The 16,377-nt window shown below is 47.3% G+C and overlaps 1 protein-coding gene across 1 annotated transcript in view; it reads left to right on the plus strand.

Annotated features, from left to right (window-relative positions):
• Positions 1-16,377, plus strand: part of LOC103670100 (transformation/transcription domain associated protein) — a 110,220-nt gene that overhangs the window by 69,558 nt on the left and 24,285 nt on the right. The window contains exons 50-60 of the mRNA XM_040634781.1: positions 203-382; positions 3,336-3,482; positions 6,601-6,720; positions 6,938-7,225; positions 7,390-7,527; positions 8,114-8,226; positions 8,683-8,818; positions 11,537-11,728; positions 13,322-13,517; positions 14,193-14,458; positions 15,031-15,131. Of these exons, the coding sequence (XP_040490715.1) occupies positions 203-382; positions 3,336-3,482; positions 6,601-6,720; positions 6,938-7,225; positions 7,390-7,527; positions 8,114-8,226; positions 8,683-8,818; positions 11,537-11,728; positions 13,322-13,517; positions 14,193-14,458; positions 15,031-15,131 (1,877 nt within the window). The remainder of the gene's footprint in view (positions 1-202; positions 383-3,335; positions 3,483-6,600; positions 6,721-6,937; positions 7,226-7,389; positions 7,528-8,113; positions 8,227-8,682; positions 8,819-11,536; positions 11,729-13,321; positions 13,518-14,192; positions 14,459-15,030; positions 15,132-16,377) is intronic.

A 16,377-nucleotide genomic window follows, 5' to 3' on the forward strand; every position in this document is an offset into this window, starting at 1 on the left:
AGGTCCTGAGTGAGGGGTGTCTGGAAGAGAGGTTCAGGCTCTGTCTCAGCTGTGGAGAAGCATACAGCCGAGCTGTGGGCTCAGGAGTCCTCAGCATGTGCGCTCCATTCGGGGGAACGAGGTCTCACTGTGGGTCCCTGCACCCCAAATGCCAGGCGAATATCCTAGGTTCGTCTTCTTTTTCTCTCTCAACCCTCTCCAGCTGCTCCTGGCCGTGTGTGAGAAGAGCACTCCCATTGGTACCAGCTGCCAGGGAGCCATGCTGCCGTCCATCACCAACGTCATCAACCTGGCCGACAGCCATGACCGGGCGGCCTTCGCCATGGTCACACACGTCAAGCAGGAGCCTCGGGAGCGAGAGAACAGCGAGTCCAAGGAGGAGGTGATGCTCCAGATTGCATGCCCCTCCCTTTCACGGCAGAGTTCCCATCTCTCTGATGAATTTTATATCAGCCTTGGATTTTTGGGAGGTGGGAGGAAAAGGAAGAAAACCTGTCTGTACCTCAAAGTTCTGAATGTGGTGCTTGCATTCAATTCGATTTTTCTTTTTTTTTTTTTTTTTTATTGAGGTATAGTTGACATAAATTATGTTAGATTCAGGTGTCCGTCATAATGATGTGATATTGATTTATTGCTCGGTAATCACCACGATAAGCCTAGTTAACGTCTGTCACCATAGAGTTACAGAAATTTTTCTTTATAGTGAGAACTGTTACCATTTACTGTCTGAGCAACTTCCACATGTGCGGTACGGCATTATTAAGTGTAGTCACCATGCTGTACGTGACGTGCCCTCACTTATTTTATAACTGGAAGTTTGTACCCGTTCTGCTCATTCCTGATCTCCCTGCCTCTGGCAGGCACCAGTCTGTTCACTACGAGATTTTTGCATGTAAGATTCCACATATGTGTGAGATCATGTGGTATTTGTCTGACTTATTTCACCTAGCAAAATGCCCTCGAGATCCATCCATGTTGTTGCAGATGGCAAGATTTCATTCTTTTTTTATGGCTGAATATACGGCATTGTATATATACACACACCACGTCTTCATTATCCAGTCACCTGTTGATGGACACTTAGGTTGGGTTGAGAAGCGTCTCATATTGCCATTTAATTTTGAGATCACCTTATCGTGAGCTAGTGCTGCTTGGTATAGGATAGTCTAGTGTTGGTGATTTTTCTCTCCGAGTGAAAGGTAGCCCGTGTTAGCACTACTCTGAGGAGGAATGCCCACCATGGCTCTAGAAGGTTCCACCAGCAGCCTGCTGGGAACCTCCCGAATCTCCTCCTCGTCCTGGCAGGGGCAGCCCTGGAGCCAAGAGCTGGCCAGCAGGGCTGATGTCTCCATCTTGATGGCCCTTCACACTCCGAGAGGAGTGGCTGCCGCTACTCCAGGCGTAGATCGTTGAACTGTGTCTCCTTTAGGTTGTTGCCTCTTTGAAGCTCTGTCTCTTCCCAGAGTATTGGGTTTTGGAAGCAGCCACCCAGGGGTCAAGCATCCAGCTCTTGGTTTTGGCTCAGGTCTCAGCTCAGGTCATGATCTCAGGGTCAAAAGACTGGCCTGTGTCAGACCCCACACTCAGCAGGAAGTCTGCTCCCCCCCATGCCCCCTCCGCCCCCACTCATGCGGGTGCTCGCACATTCTCTGTCTAAAAGAAATAAGATCATAAAAAGCAGCAAAAAGCAGCCAGTATTGAAGGAGAAGGTGCCCTCTTTGCTTTAAAAGGGATAGTTTGATCCCTTTCCTGTCTGTGGGATGGCTACTCATTTATTAACACATAAGAATTTAACATTTTCTTTTCTCTTGCTAAACACTAAATCATGTAGTGCTATGATTTTTTTCCTTCTGTAATTCTGCATGAACTAATTACCCACTTTGAAGTGATTCTGCTGCTTTTTTAAGGGCACTTACCAAATGGTCGTAACTTGACTCAGAGGCTGCTTTGATGATTGGATTTTGGCTGTGACTTCTCAGAAGCTTCAGACAGAATTTAAGGTTTATTCCTTTCTGGGAAGGAGTCCTATAAAACATGGTGCCTACAGATTCTGCGCTGTGGCCCTGACAATATTCTTTTTTTTTTTTTTTTTTTGATTTTTTTTATTACATTATGTTAGTCACCATACAGTACATCCCTGGTTTCTGATGCAAGGTTCGATGATTCATTAGTTGCGTATAACGCCCAGTGCACAATGCAATACGTGCCCTCCCTACTACCCATCACCAGCCTATCCCATTCCCCCACCCCCCTCCCCTCTGAAGCCCTCAGTTTGTTTCGCAGAGTCCATAGTCTCTCATGGTTCATTCCCCCTTCTGATTACCCCCCTTTCTTTATCCCTTTCTTCCCCTACCGATCTTCCTAGTTCTTATGTTCCATAGATGAGAGAAACCATATGATAATTGTCTTTCTCCGCTTGACTTATTTCACTTAGCATTATCTTCTCCAGTGCCGTCCATGTTGCAACAAATGTTGAGAACTCGTTCTTTTTAATAGCTGAGTAATATTCCATTGTATATATGGACCACAGCTTCTTAATCCAGTCATCTGTTGAAGGGCATCTCGGTTCCTTCCACGATTTAGCTATTGTGGACAATGCTGCTATGAACATTGGGGTGCATATGGCCCTTCTCTTCACTACGTCTGTATCTTTGGGGTAAATACCCAGTATTGCAATGGCTGGGTCATAGGGTAGCTCAATTTTTAACTTTTTAAGGGACCTCCACACTGTTTTCCAGAGTGGCTGCACCAGCCTGCATTCCCACCAACAATGTAGGAGGGATCTCCTTTCTCCACATCCTCTCCAGCAATTGCTGTTTCCTGCCTTGTTGATTTTTGCCATTCTAACTGGTGTAAGGTGGTGTCTTAGTGTGGCTTTGATTTGAATTCCCCTGATGGCTAACGATTTTGGCCCTGACAATATTCTTAATCTGAACGAGCAAGGCAGCTAGGCAGCTGTCCTGCATTTTGAGGAATGACAGGCTGTAATTCCTTATAATCCCTTATAATCTTTATTGTTTTTGCCGTTTAAAGTTTGTACTTCCATTTTGCTTTCCACGATCCAAATAGGAGAGCAAAACAATGACCTTTTCGTACTGTTGGGTTTTTATTTATTTATTTTTTTCTCTTCCATAGTGTCACCTAAAGAGAGCTTTGGTCCAGTTAATCTGCTTGTTTATTTTAGAACTCAAGATTACTTAAATAATTATAAACTTCCAGGAAACTGACTAAAATTTTACTGGCAAAAGTATAACAAGAAGTTTGTAAGAGTTGTGTTTGTTGGCTTTTCTGTAACCATCTGACCTGGTTTTACCTGTTTGTGTTTTGTTTTGCAGGATGTAGAGATCGATATTGAACTGGCTCCCGGAGACCAGACCAGCACGCCCAAAACCAAAGAGCTTTCTGAGAAGGACATTGGGAACCAGCTGCACATGTTAACCAACAGACACGACAAATTCCTCGATACTCTCCGGGAAGTGAAGGTCTGTGTGCGGGTTCGGAGGGATGGTGGTTCTTCTCTCCCCTGAATATGCTGCCTCCTCACGCAGGACTCCTCAACAGCAGTGTGAAGTCGTCTTCCACAAATTCCAGTTAACTTTCTTTCCTTTCTCAGTCGGCACCACGAGAGTTCTGTGAGACTCTAACGGATATTCTGTGTAAAGATTTGGGAAAGGATTTACAGTATCTTATGGGAGAAAATAAGAAAAAGAAGTTAATTTTTCCACTGCTGCCCCTTGAAATAAATGGTAAAATGGTGTACGAAATACATGATGAGATATGGCTGGATTATTTTTCAAATGCAATAAAAGAGGAGAAAATGAGGATAAGTTATTAACATGGTAAACTTTGCAGGGAGAGGTCCTCCAAAAGCATCTGTTTTGAGATATAGGCAGCTAGAAGCTCTCGCTTCCACAAAATGTCAGATTAATTGTAGATATGATCATTTTTAGTTAAAGACTAAGATTCCAGGGGCGCCTGGGTGGCTCAGGTCATAATCCCGGGGTCCTGGGATTGAGCCCCGCATTGGGCTCCCTGCTCAGCGGGGAGTCTGCCCCTCCCTCCCACTCATGTACTCTCTCTCAAATAAATAAAATCTTAAAAAAAAAAAAAAAAAAAGTTAAGGCTCCGTATACCAAGTTGCTTTTGAGGAATATTACAAAGAAACTGATGATTCTGTTCACACCATGAGCTAGGTGAAAAAAATTAAAAACTACTTACCACTGATAGTTTCTGCATTTAAACTTCTCTAGTGACGTATCCTGAATTTGTGCATTAAATCAACCTTTGAACTTCTGAGTGATAGTTGTATTTATGTGTGGAGAAACACAACATTTGGTCTTCTGTGCACGGCACAGGAAGCAGAGCGTTCCTACGTGTAGTAGGTGTGAGGTGCTCTTGTTCGTACACTGAAGACCTTACTAGGCCCCTGTCCCTCCTGTCGTCACTGCCAGAAGGTGGGGTGGTGATCAGTGCCCCCAAACCTAACGGCCTTTCTTGGCTAACAGTCATTAGGATATGTCACCATGTAGATAATTGACTTATTGGTTGCCTTGGCACGAGTCCAATGATCAGCTCATCGTGGAAGATCCGAGTACGTTTTAGCGGTGCTCGATAACTGAATGAGACGGACAAGCGTAGCCAGCCCTCATGGGCCTTGTGTTCTCGCGGGGCAAGTCATAAACGGAAAGAAGTAAAATCAGTATGTGCTGTGTCAGGTGGTGTGCGCTCTGGAGAACAGCAAAGCAGCCAGGAGGCTTAAGGAGTTAGAGGGCGTGGCGTTCATGCTGTTTTTGTTTTGTTTTGATGGTCCCATCCCATTTATTTTTTTATTTAAATTCAATTAACATAACGTATTATTGGTTTCAGAGGTAGAGGTCAGTAATTCCTCAGTCTTATATAACACCCAGTGCTCGTGACTCATGCCCTCCTTAGTGTCCATCACCCAGTTACCCCATCCCTCCACCTCCTTCCCCTCCAGCAACCCTCAGTTTGTTTCCTATGATTAAGAGTCTCTATGGTTTGTCTCCCTCTCTGATTTCGTCTTGTTTTATTTTTTTCCTCTCTTCCCCCATGATCCTCTGTTTTGTTTCTTAAATTCCACATGTTAGTGAGATCATATGATGATTGTCTTGCTCTGAGTGACTTATTTTGCTTAGCGTAACACCCTCTAGTTCCATCGACGTAATTGCAAATGGTAAGAGTGTTCGTGCTACATCTTGTGTTTATGGAAGTTATTTTTTATAGAGCAAAGTAGGGTTCTAAGTCCCTGCATTTCTAATTCAGTTAGACCCTGATATTTCCATTCCCAAAGCTTCTCTACCTGTGAAGTGGTCAGGGGCCAGCGGGCGCCTCTGGACTATTTGTTCCTAAGTCTTGAGAGACTAGGGGCGTCTGAACAGGTTCTTCACGAAACAGGCACGCCTGCTCTCATCTCTGCTGTGGGCATCTTGTTCCAGAACTGACCGTCATACTCTCTGTGGGAGATCTGTTGAAGCCAGTGCCCCCTCCCTGTCTCCCTGGCACCCCTGCATCCACACACTGCTTCGCCTCTCTCTGTGGTCGCATGTGAATGAGAACGAGCCAGAATCCCCCACCCATGCTCGAGAGGAGCGTTTTTATTGGCAGGTCTGTGATTGCGTGTGGCCCTTTGGTGCTTCGGCGTCTGCTAACTGACCCAGAGCCAGGAGGCTGCTGACGCACTGGCCGGGGAGTGGGGAGCGGCCACGTGAGGTCAGCCACGCTCGTTTTATCACGGTCTTCTTCATGGGGTGGCCTGAGTACCATCCAGGAGCATCCTTCAATTAAGTGTTTTCCCCCATTTTCCTTGAAATATTTCTATCTTTGCTTTCTGCATTTTTGGTAGACGTGAATGTGAGGGTGATTTCCTTTCTTGGGTTTGCTGTTGGAGAAAGGAAAGCATAATCTTGACTCAGCCATCGCGGAGGCTCTGTCTCCACGGGGAGGTGGCCCCATTGGCCCACTGGGCTTCAAGCCTGCCAGAAACCTGCCTGTTTCTAAAGAATCTCAGCAGCTAATTCAGACTTTCAAAAACAGCAAAGCTGAGGACAAAGAGGCATCTGTGGATTTGGTTCTCCTTTTGGGCCCTTTGTCCCCAACTCTGGCCCCTTTCGCAAGGCGTCCCATTCCAGGCCGGGCCACTCCCTGTCCGCCTCTCACCCGCCATCCGCTGCAGGGATTCTGAATCCTCGCTTCTTGATTTGTTCTTCAGAATTGTACTTTTTGGCCAATAATTTGCCTATGCGTGTGCTCGTCCTTTCTCTTTCACGTTTCCAGCGGTCTCGGTTTTGATGGCATCTCTGTGCCTCTCGTTCGCATGTCCGCGTCAGCGTTGCATTTGTACCTCTCAGACGCGGTTAGAAAACACCCATGAAAGTTAAAAAACGTAGGCATGTCACTGGCTGCTAAGCACACTGTGGGTTCCTGATGCTCAGAGTCTGTGTTTTTGCTCTGACCTGAAACTTGCTCAGTCTTCGAAAGTTTGAAAGTGGAGTGGCGTCTGATAAAGCGCGAGACTGAGTGTCCTGCACGCGGACACATGAGGCTCCCGCATGGCTCCATGAATCTTTGTTCTTTCCGTAGACGGGAGCGCTGCTCAGCGCCTTTGTCCAGCTGTGTCACATTTCCACAACACTGGCAGAGAAGACATGGGTCCAGCTTTTTCCCAGATTGTGGAAGATTCTGTCTGACAGACAGCAGCACGTGAGTATATGTTTTAAATCCTGTTTTGGAAAACATAGTTTTCGTTGTTGAGAAATATTTGTGAAAAAAAACCGTCTTGTTAAGTTTCACAGCATGAGGACACTGCTCGCTGTTGTGTAATAGTGAATTCTCCAGAATACTGTTGGATGCTGTGTAAGAGAGTGAGGCCGTGCCGAGTTTTGAGTGAAGACTTGACTTCCATGCTCTTGGCTTTCAGGCTCTGGCCGGAGAGATCAGCCCGTTCCTGTGCAGCGGCAGCCACCAGGTGCAGCGGGACTGTCAGCCCAGCGCCCTGAACTGCTTCGTGGAGGCCATGTCCCAGTGCGTGCCCCCGATTCCCATCCGACCCTGCGTCCTGAAGTACTTGGGGAAGACGCACAACCTCTGGTTCCGCTCCACGTTAATGCTCGAGCACCAGGCTTTTGAGAAAGGTCTGAGCCTGCAGATTAAGCCGAAGCAAACAACGGAATTTTATGAGCAGGAGAGCATAACACCACCTCAGCAGGTGAGGCCCGCCTCCTCTCCCGGCTCCCGTCGTCTCTGCCGGTGACCTCCCCGTGTCAGTAAGCCTCTCCCTGGGGGATTTTAAATGACAGCACAGTGAAGTTGCTTTATTGGGAAGAAAGCGTTTTTGTCGTGAGCGCTCAAGAAACCACGCTCTGTTTCCAGGAGATACTGGATTCCTTGGCTGAACTGTACTCTTTGTTACAAGAGGAAGATATGTGGGCTGGTTTGTGGCAGAAGCGTTGCAAGTATTCAGAGACGGCGACGGCCATTGCTTACGAGCAGCACGGATTCTTCGAGCAGGTAGCCACCGTCCAGCGACACGGCCGGGCCACATGGCTGAGGACAGGTTGTTGCTAACGATCTCAAGGCAGAGTTCACGTTAAATGAGTTCACCGGTTCATTTCAAGCGTTTATCCTACATAGAAAGGCCCTTTGAAGTCTCAGTTTAAGAGAAACCTACATACGTGACATGAACATTTTTGAAATTCAGTCCTAAAGTCTTTACCGAAGTTGCTAATGTGGGTGCTTTTCATCTGCAGTCAGTGGTCCTGTTGGAGAGGGCAGGTAGATTGTAGTTAGTGTTTAAACTTTAATCGTCACGTTTGTCCTTTCATTGAAATGTGGCCCCTGTCCCGGGATATGGTTCTCAGCCCCATATAGGGCACTGAGCCACGGAAACTCCAGAAGCACAGGTGCGAGCGGTGGCCTCTGCTGTCCTCACAGAAGGACGGAGAGATGCATCCTGGGGCTGGGTGGCCTCCACTCTGTCCCTTCTGTGTGTGCAGAGCGCCTCAGGGGCCAGTGATCTTCTGGAGAAGAGCATAGGCACCCCAGGCTGGAGATCCAGCTTGCCGTGTATAATTGAGAGCATTGTTAACTTCTTTAGGCACAAGAATCTTATGAAAAGGCAATGGACAAAGCCAAGAAGGAGCATGAGCGGAGTAACGCCTCCCCTGCTATTTTCCCGGAGTACCAGCTGTGGGAGGACCACTGGATTCGGTATGCCACAGAGCTAGCCGTAGTCAGGAGTCTGTTCAGGGAACCGGGAAAAAAAGAAAAAAGTCTCTGAAATTTTCTTGTAATGACTGCTTTTAAAAGGGGACTTTGCTATTTTCTTTATGGCCTTATAAAGAAAAGAACCACCTCAGAACAGCATTCGGTCCGTGAGCAATTAAAAGCTTCCATTGGAGAAACAACAAACGCTCTCTGCCCACCCCACCCCCGGCCCTGGTCCCCACCGTGTGGTGGGTGGCCCTCGGTGTCCAGGGGAGCAGTTCATTTCAGAGAGCAGGTGGCTCACTGCAAGTGGGGCACCTTGGAAGCCCACCCTTTTGCCCTGGGTGGGCGGGGGGGGAATATTTGCAACAGACAGCTTAAAATCTTACCCCTTGCCCTTTCTGAACGCATGAGTGTGTTGGTAACTGAACTTTTGCTCTTGAACGCCTGGTCTTGCAGGTGCTCTAAGGAGTTGAACCAGTGGGAAGCCTTGACGGAATATGGTCAGTCCAAAGGTCACATCAACCCTTATCTGGTCCTGGAGTGTGCTTGGCGGGTGTCCAACTGGACCGCCATGAAGGAGGCATTGGTGCAGGTGAGACCACCCTCCCCCCGCTGGGTGACTCTCCCGGGCTCACATTGTGTGGTTCTCCAGAGAGTTCTCTTCACTTAGAACAAGCTGGGCATTTCGGCAGGTGAAAGATAGCTCTTAGGAAGGGAGCATTGTTTTCGGTTCTCTGACACCTTTCCCAGATGTGTTCAGTTCGGGAGTTAGACGAGGCATTAGTTCATGTGGCGGAGCTGGTGCAGAGGCGCTGCCGGAGGTGAGCACTCGAGGGCGAATTGCGCGCCGGGGCTGGTGGGTTAGTCGTTGCTGTCGGTAGACGTCTGCTGGATGAAGCAGCACTCTCTTCAAGCACATACTGTGTTGTGGAGGTGAAGGCAGCACAGTATCAGTGAGGCTGAGTCATGAACTTGGTTGAGCTCCACATTTTTTTAAAATTAAACTCCATCCAGAGGAATTCAGTGCATGGCGGGAGAGTGGGCACAGAGGCCCCCATTCCCTTTTTCCCACTGAGGGGGATCAGAAAGCCACAGTATGGGACAGCCCAGCTCTGTGTCATCTGAGCCCCACGACACATTATTATTTTTGCTTTAGACGGTCTTCAGATGCAGCCATTCTTCTGCTCTTTATCGTTTCCTGCATCTGGGCCCTTCCCTCGTATTCTCTCTCGGCCCCTTTCCCTGCTTCTGCTCTTCATGTCTCCACCTTTTCCATGTGGTGTTCCTGGTTGGAGTTGAGGTGGAGGAAGTGCTGCCATCTTGTTCTCACCTGCCCTTTTACCCAGCCAGGCTTCGTTGACACACTGGTGATGTTTCCTCTCTCCTTGTAATTCAGAGACTGCAAAGGACACTGAGATTATAGGACTACTGTCTTTGAAAGAACGAACCTGAAATTTTAACCTATATTGTAGCTACCAAGTTTATGCTGCAAACACGTGGAAGATTGTAGAACTGAGATTGTGAACCACAGAGGGCAGAGACAGCCCAGGGCTTGACTTTGGGGTTGGAATCTGGAAATTGCTCGTCTGGTGCAGGGATTTTACTCCGGAGATAACTAGTCATTTGTATTAAGATGTGTATTGTTTCTGACAAAACACATTTACAATGGATTGTTCCTTCTTTGCTCTGTAGATGTTCTGCTGAGTAAATATAGCTCGCTCTACTGTTTCCTTTCTCCTCCCTTCCCAGGGTTTCTCTTAGCTGGATGCAGGCAGCGTCACGCTGTCCATCGGTCTGAGAAATGAGTTTCTTCTTTCAGAAACCCTGCATAATTTTCTAAAAATTGTAAAGTGCTTACTGATTAGAAAAAAGCTCAAAGTATATGAATAAACATTCTGAGGAGCCTGTAGTAAATTCGCATAGTCTTGATCCAAGTAGATGGTCCAAAATTATTTGCTCATTTACTGATACTTCAAGAAAAAAAAACCCTCGGATTACTTCTGTTTTTGTTCTGTGCATTATGATTTCAGGGCTGCTTGCAGAAGTATGGTTATTTCTTGGTTTGACCTAATCGGTGGGGTAACTTGTTTCAGGGGGTGGGAAATAGGAGATGCCTTTGTTCCTAGTGTTACGGAGGATAGATGTGGTGATTGGCCAAAGCCTATCCTGAGTAGTGTTTAAGCCCAGAAAACGTGAGATGGGTGTGATGTTAGAGGATTATGTTGGAAGCAGATGTTTTGACAAGTTTGTCTTCCTAAATTCCTTCATCGTTGGATTCTTGAGATCTGAGGCCATGAATGTGAATGTGCTTTAAAGAAGTAAGATGTCAAAAAAGCAAGGCAGAGAGTTACATAAATGCAGGGTGGCACCATCATCATATCATCATCGTGATACATCTGTCATTTAAACAGGTAGTATTTTGGCACTAAAACGTGTATGATTTTTATTATAGCCCAAAGGTGCTTCGGAATGAATGTTATGTGATCTTGTTACAGCAAGTCCTGTAAAATACCTTCAACAGAGGTATTCTTCTTATGCACAAAGAGATTATTGTTGAAAACACATTAATTTTTATCATTTATGTTTTTAAATGCTCTGTGCAAGATTGATAAAATGAGACCAGTTCTAATGCTTCCTTTAGAAGGCGGTGGGCAAGACAGAGCCTTTGAGGGTAGAAGGGGGAGCACGGGGAGCCAAGGAGAGGAAGCGTGACCGCTCCGGGCTGAGTGTACTTCATGAGAGAGCTGAGAACCAGGATGCGAGAAATCCGGGGGGAGTTTTGTAGTAGATGACAGAGTGCGGCTTTTGAACGACAGTCAGATTTATGAATGTTCTCCCATATTCTTACCAACCAGAATCGTTGCCTTTTGTTTCCTGGTATAACGTGGAACAAGTTAGATTGATTTCCCAGGACAACAATATGAACTGGAAACAATTCGAAATTATATTTATCAGAGTGGAGGCAAACATATATTTGATACTTTGGAAATGGCTGGCTGACTATAGCCGAGGGGTGATTGTTCATCTAGTCTGTCACATCAGTGTTGATTGGTTTCCTTCGTTTCTGGAACTGCTGATGACTCAGGGCAAAGAAGCTGTAGAGACTGGCTACTCACTAGTATTCGGAAAAGGAGAGTATCCAGAAAACGCCATCTAAATGCATGACTTCTCCAAAGAAAATATCTATTCAAATAAAATTTCCGTTTATCACCTTGCATGATTGGCCACAGAAAAATTGCTTGCATTTTTGACCCTTTGTACTGAGAGGAGTTTGCCCGTTGCTTCCCGTGTAATGTTCTTTCACCACCAGGTGGAAGTAAGTTGTCCCAAAGAGATGGCGTGGAAAGTCAACATGTACCGCGGCTACCTGGCCATCTGCCACCCCGAGGAGCAGCAGCTCAGCTTCATCGAGCGCCTGGTGGAAATGGCCAGCAGTTTGGCCATCCGCGAGTGGCGGCGGCTGCCCCACGTGGTGTCCCACGTGCACACGCCTCTTCTCCAGGTGGGTGTGGCGCGCGTCCCGTTCAGGTTGAGGTCCGTGATCCGAGCTGGATGGCGGGGGGGACAGTCCTTCCACTTGTCTCGTTCTCTCTCACTGAAGCTCATCCTCCGTAAGAGGAAGGCCAGAGTCAAAATGTAGAATAATAAAATGTTCTCATTTTTGGAGTTTCCGTGGGATTTAAATGACAGATGACATCTCAGGAGTGATTTTGATGATTCTCATTTTGCTCCAGGCATTTTCTTTAACGCCCACTATACCCCATCAGTGTGATGCCCTGTGCATCGTCTGAGACTCTTCCGAGTGCTGGTTTCATAGCGTGTGTCTTAGCCTCGTCCTTGCTGGACCATCTGCACGGTTGCTGACGGTTCGTTCCAGCCTCACAAGCCAGCACTCCCTCGCTCGGCTCTGACGCAGTCTCTCCCACGGCCCCCCGCACGTGCTGCTCCTCTCTGCAGAAACTACTTCTCCTTCCCATCCCCCTCCTGCCGCCTGACCCTGAGGCTCCGGACACACAGGAAGTGAAGGCCAAGGCAGAATTGTCAATTGCGGCCGCAGCAGGCACACAGCCCTCAGCAAGGGCTGAGCGACTTAGAGGCTCGGTCGTGAGGGACATCTGTGGCTAACTGGTGACCACTAAGCCACCTGGTTGCGTTCTGCAAACAATAGACTTGACCAAATCAGTGTACCAACATACTTACTGTGAGGGTCCCAGAGGGAACAGAGCCAGAAAAGGGGGCAAAAGGAATATTTGAATAAATAATGGGTGAAAACTGCCCACATTTAATAAACCAATTTCATTTACAAAGCAGATATACAAATGAGCCTGTAAGCGTGGGAAAAATTGTTCACCACCGTTAGTCATTAGGGAAATGCAAATCAAAAGCACAGTGCGATACCACCTCACACCCACTACACTTCTAAGTAAAAAGGACAATAACGAGCATTGGTAAGAAAGTGGAGAAATGGGAACCCACGTATATTATTGTTGGATTGTAAAATAGACTGGTAACAGTCTGACAGTTCTCAGAATACTAAGGTACGGGATTCCTATATGACAGCAGTTTCAATCCTACACACACACGCACACCCATGTTCACAGCAGCAGTGTCCATAATGGCCAAAATGTGGAAGCCGCCCAGATGGCCGTCAGCTGATGAAAAGTGCTGGATCCCGGCAGCAGACTGGTGTTCAGCAGTAAAAAGGAATGCGTGCTGATGGCAAGTGGGCCAGGCTGTTGTGATCTGAGCCCTCGGTAGGAGAGCCCAACTTAGGTGGTGGCAAAGGGAATGAGAGAGAGTTTGGGGGGCTGCCTGTTCGTTGGGTGTGCTGCCTGCACCACTGTCCTCCCTCTCCTACTTGGCAATAGCCACAGAGCTGAATTTTTAAAAGTTGGGGGGGTCACAAGAGCAGAGTTTGGGGTGAAGAGTAAGTGAAATGTGGAATTGAGGTATCTGTAGGGGAGAGCGCTTCCTTCGGGGAGCGCGTCGGGGGGTCTTGACGGTCACCAGATCGCTGATGGACTCTACTTTGCGTTCCTGGTTTGCTTTTGAATGTCGCGCTCACCGGGGACTCCCTTATGCTGGTCCCGTTCAGGCAGCCCAGCAGATCATCGAACTTCAGGAAGCTGCGCAGATCAACGCCGGCTTACAGCCGACCAACCTGGGCAGGAACAACAGCCTGCACGACATGAAGACGGTGGTGAAGACGTGGAGGAACCGGCTGCCCATCGTGTCTGACGACTTGTCGCACTGGAGCAGCGTCTTCATGTGGCGGCAGCATCATTACCAGGGTAAACCTACCTGGTCCGGCATGCATTCATCATGTAATTTCCCAGACACCCCATGTTCTGGTTCCATGTCTCGGTTTTGTTGTGTTTTTTTTTGGTTTTTTGTTTTTTTTTTTTTCTTTTACCAGATATTCTATTTTCTGGCAGGTTTGGCAGGTGGTGGTTGGTCTGGCAAGGGTGAAGGGGAAGGCAGCGAAAGATGGGGAGATGCCCCCCACCCGTTAACACTCTTCCAGCTAGAACAGAGTTGGGGCTAGGGGTGCAGGCTGGTGGGATCTGAGCTCCGGGGTATGGCGCTCATTGGGAAGCCGTCCGCCCTCCCCTCACCCCTCCCCTGAGGACGAGCTGCTGGAGGTGGCCGTGTGGAGCCTTCTCCGGTTTTCCTGGTCCTCTCTGCTCGTCCCCTCACCCTGCCGGGCATCTGTTTAGAGCCGCCGTCCTGATTTAGTTGTAGCCTCGGCAGTCGTGCTGAGCTCAGTGGTGTGTGCTCTTTCACTCTTACTTTCGCATCAGATACCTTCCTGGTGTAAAACCCAAGGAAAGGTAACGAGGGTTTATCACAGAGCTTCCTGTTTTCATGAGCCATGTGTGTGTTTTTCATTTTTTATTTCAGCCTTATTGTGGAACACTTTGAGAAATGTTTGGCGTGGACTGATAGCCCTTTTCTTTGCTCTCTAGCTATCGTAACTGCCTATGAAAACAGTTCTCAGCATGACCCAAGTTCCAACAACGCGATGCTTGGGGTTCACGCGTCCGCGTCGGCGATCATCCAGTATGGGAAGATTGCCCGAAAACAAGGACTGGTCAACGTAGCTCTGGACATACTAAGTCGCATTCATACTATTCCAACTGTGCCTATCGTGGATTGCTTCCAGAAGATTCGACAGCAAGTCAAATGCTACCTCCAGCTGGCCGGAGTCATGGGGAAAAACGAGTGTATGCAGGTAGAGTGACGACGGGAGCCGGCGGCCGCCCCTCTGCTGAGGAGGTCCGGCAGAGCCCGGGTGCCCCGTGGAGACTCCTGGTGCAGATAGTAGGGAAGAGGGTCAGAGCTTCCATAAACACAGCGTTGTTCGTGGGAAATAGTCCCTTCCCCACCAGAAAGGGAAAAGAAACCACCTGAGTGTTTGAAGTACATTTTATGGTCTCTGTTCTACACTGTCATTGGTTAACATGTTTAAGGAAAGAAAATTAAAAACTGCAGGATTATGAGGGTGTAAAATAGATTTTGATGATGTTCAGAGGAATATTAATAAAAACAATGAAACGAGCTAGACATAGAGAGCTTTGGAAAACAGTACCCTGAAGGTATCCAGGACTGTGCATGGCCTTTAGGGATTCAGTTTAAGTACATTTGTCTGTCAAGAACTGTTCATGTGAGCAAGGTCAGCCGTCAACGTCAAGTGTCCTTGTCAGTGACCTTCAGGACTTACTGCCTAGGTAAATATTTTAATGCAGTTTTAACATTGTCTAGAAATTTCAAGAATTTTTTTCCTACTTTTTTTTTTTTAAACAGGGTCTTGAAGTGATTGAATCTACAAACTTGAAATACTTTACAAAAGAGATGACAGCCGAATTTTACGCACTGAAGGGAATGTTCTTGGCTCAGATCAACAAGTACGTATGTTACACAGAAGGAGAAAAAATCATCAGATTATTAAGTAGTTATTTGTAAGCTGAAGTCAGTGTGCAGCCCCAGCTCGAGGTCGGTGTGATTTAGTGATAGCTGCAGGTGTGGTACTTGGGGCTCTCCGTCTCTGTGAGGATAGCAACGCAACAGCAGGTGGGTAAGCCAGTTCGATGGGTAGTACTTAAAAACGCTTTTAAGAAAGGAGTTTGCGTGAACACAGAGCTGCTGATGACATAGATTCATTTCCCCATTTTTGCAGCATGACATTTTGGACCCGAGTTGATTTGATTCCTTTTATGGAGACAATTCCTGTTTTAGAGCAGGGGGTCAGTCAGCTGTGGCCTGCAGACCAAATCCGTCCGGCGTCTGGTTTCTGTGAATGAGGTCTTAGAACACACCCACCCCCACTGACGGGGCCTCTGGCCCTTTCACACGACAGCCACAGAGTTGAGTAGTTGTGAGAGAAATTGTCTGGCCCATAAAGCCTAAACCCATTTGCTGACTGGCCCATTCAGAAAAGGTCACAGAACCGTGTTTTGGAGAAATGAACATCAGATGAAATTTTGTAAAAAGTATACAAATGAGATATGCTTACAAGGTACTGCTCATTGCTTTATGTGGAGCTCTGAAGCCCACTTTTCACATTTTCAATCAAAGGGGTTGCATTTTTAGGTTATTTTAAATAAGGAAGTGATTTTTCTCAAGATAAAAAGGCTTTTTTATTTTTAAACTCACATGCCCTAAAATACACCATTTGGAAGTGTACTGTTGAGTGTGCTTTAGACATCCTCAGTGTCGTACAGCCATCACCACCTCCTCGTTCTGAAACATTTCCTTCCCCAGAAGAAACCACATACCTGTTAGCGGTCGCTCCCCATTGTCCCCTTCCTTTGTCCCCTGCCAGCCGCTCATCTGCTTTCTGTCTCTGTGATGTGCCGATTCTGAACATTTCGAATAAATGGAATCCTACAGTCTGTGGCCTTCTGCGCCTGGCTCCTTTCACTCAGCATCGGGTTCTCAGGGGTCATCTGTGCCGTGGCAGGTGGCAGGACTTCGTTCCTCTTTGTGGGTGAAGAGTGCTCCCCAGTGTGTCCATAGATCTGATTAACCACTCAACAGTCCGTGAACATTGGGACCATTTCCCTGTGTGACCACTGTGCGTCATGTTGCTATGAACGTTCATGTACAGGGTTTTGTGGGAGCCTTGGGTATATACTTAGGGGTAAAATTGCT

Source organism: Ursus maritimus, unplaced genomic scaffold (genome assembly GCF_017311325.1).
Source record: "Ursus maritimus isolate PB19 unplaced genomic scaffold, ASM1731132v1 scaffold_2, whole genome shotgun sequence".
NCBI classification, from domain to species: Eukaryota; Metazoa; Chordata; class Mammalia; order Carnivora; family Ursidae; genus Ursus; species Ursus maritimus.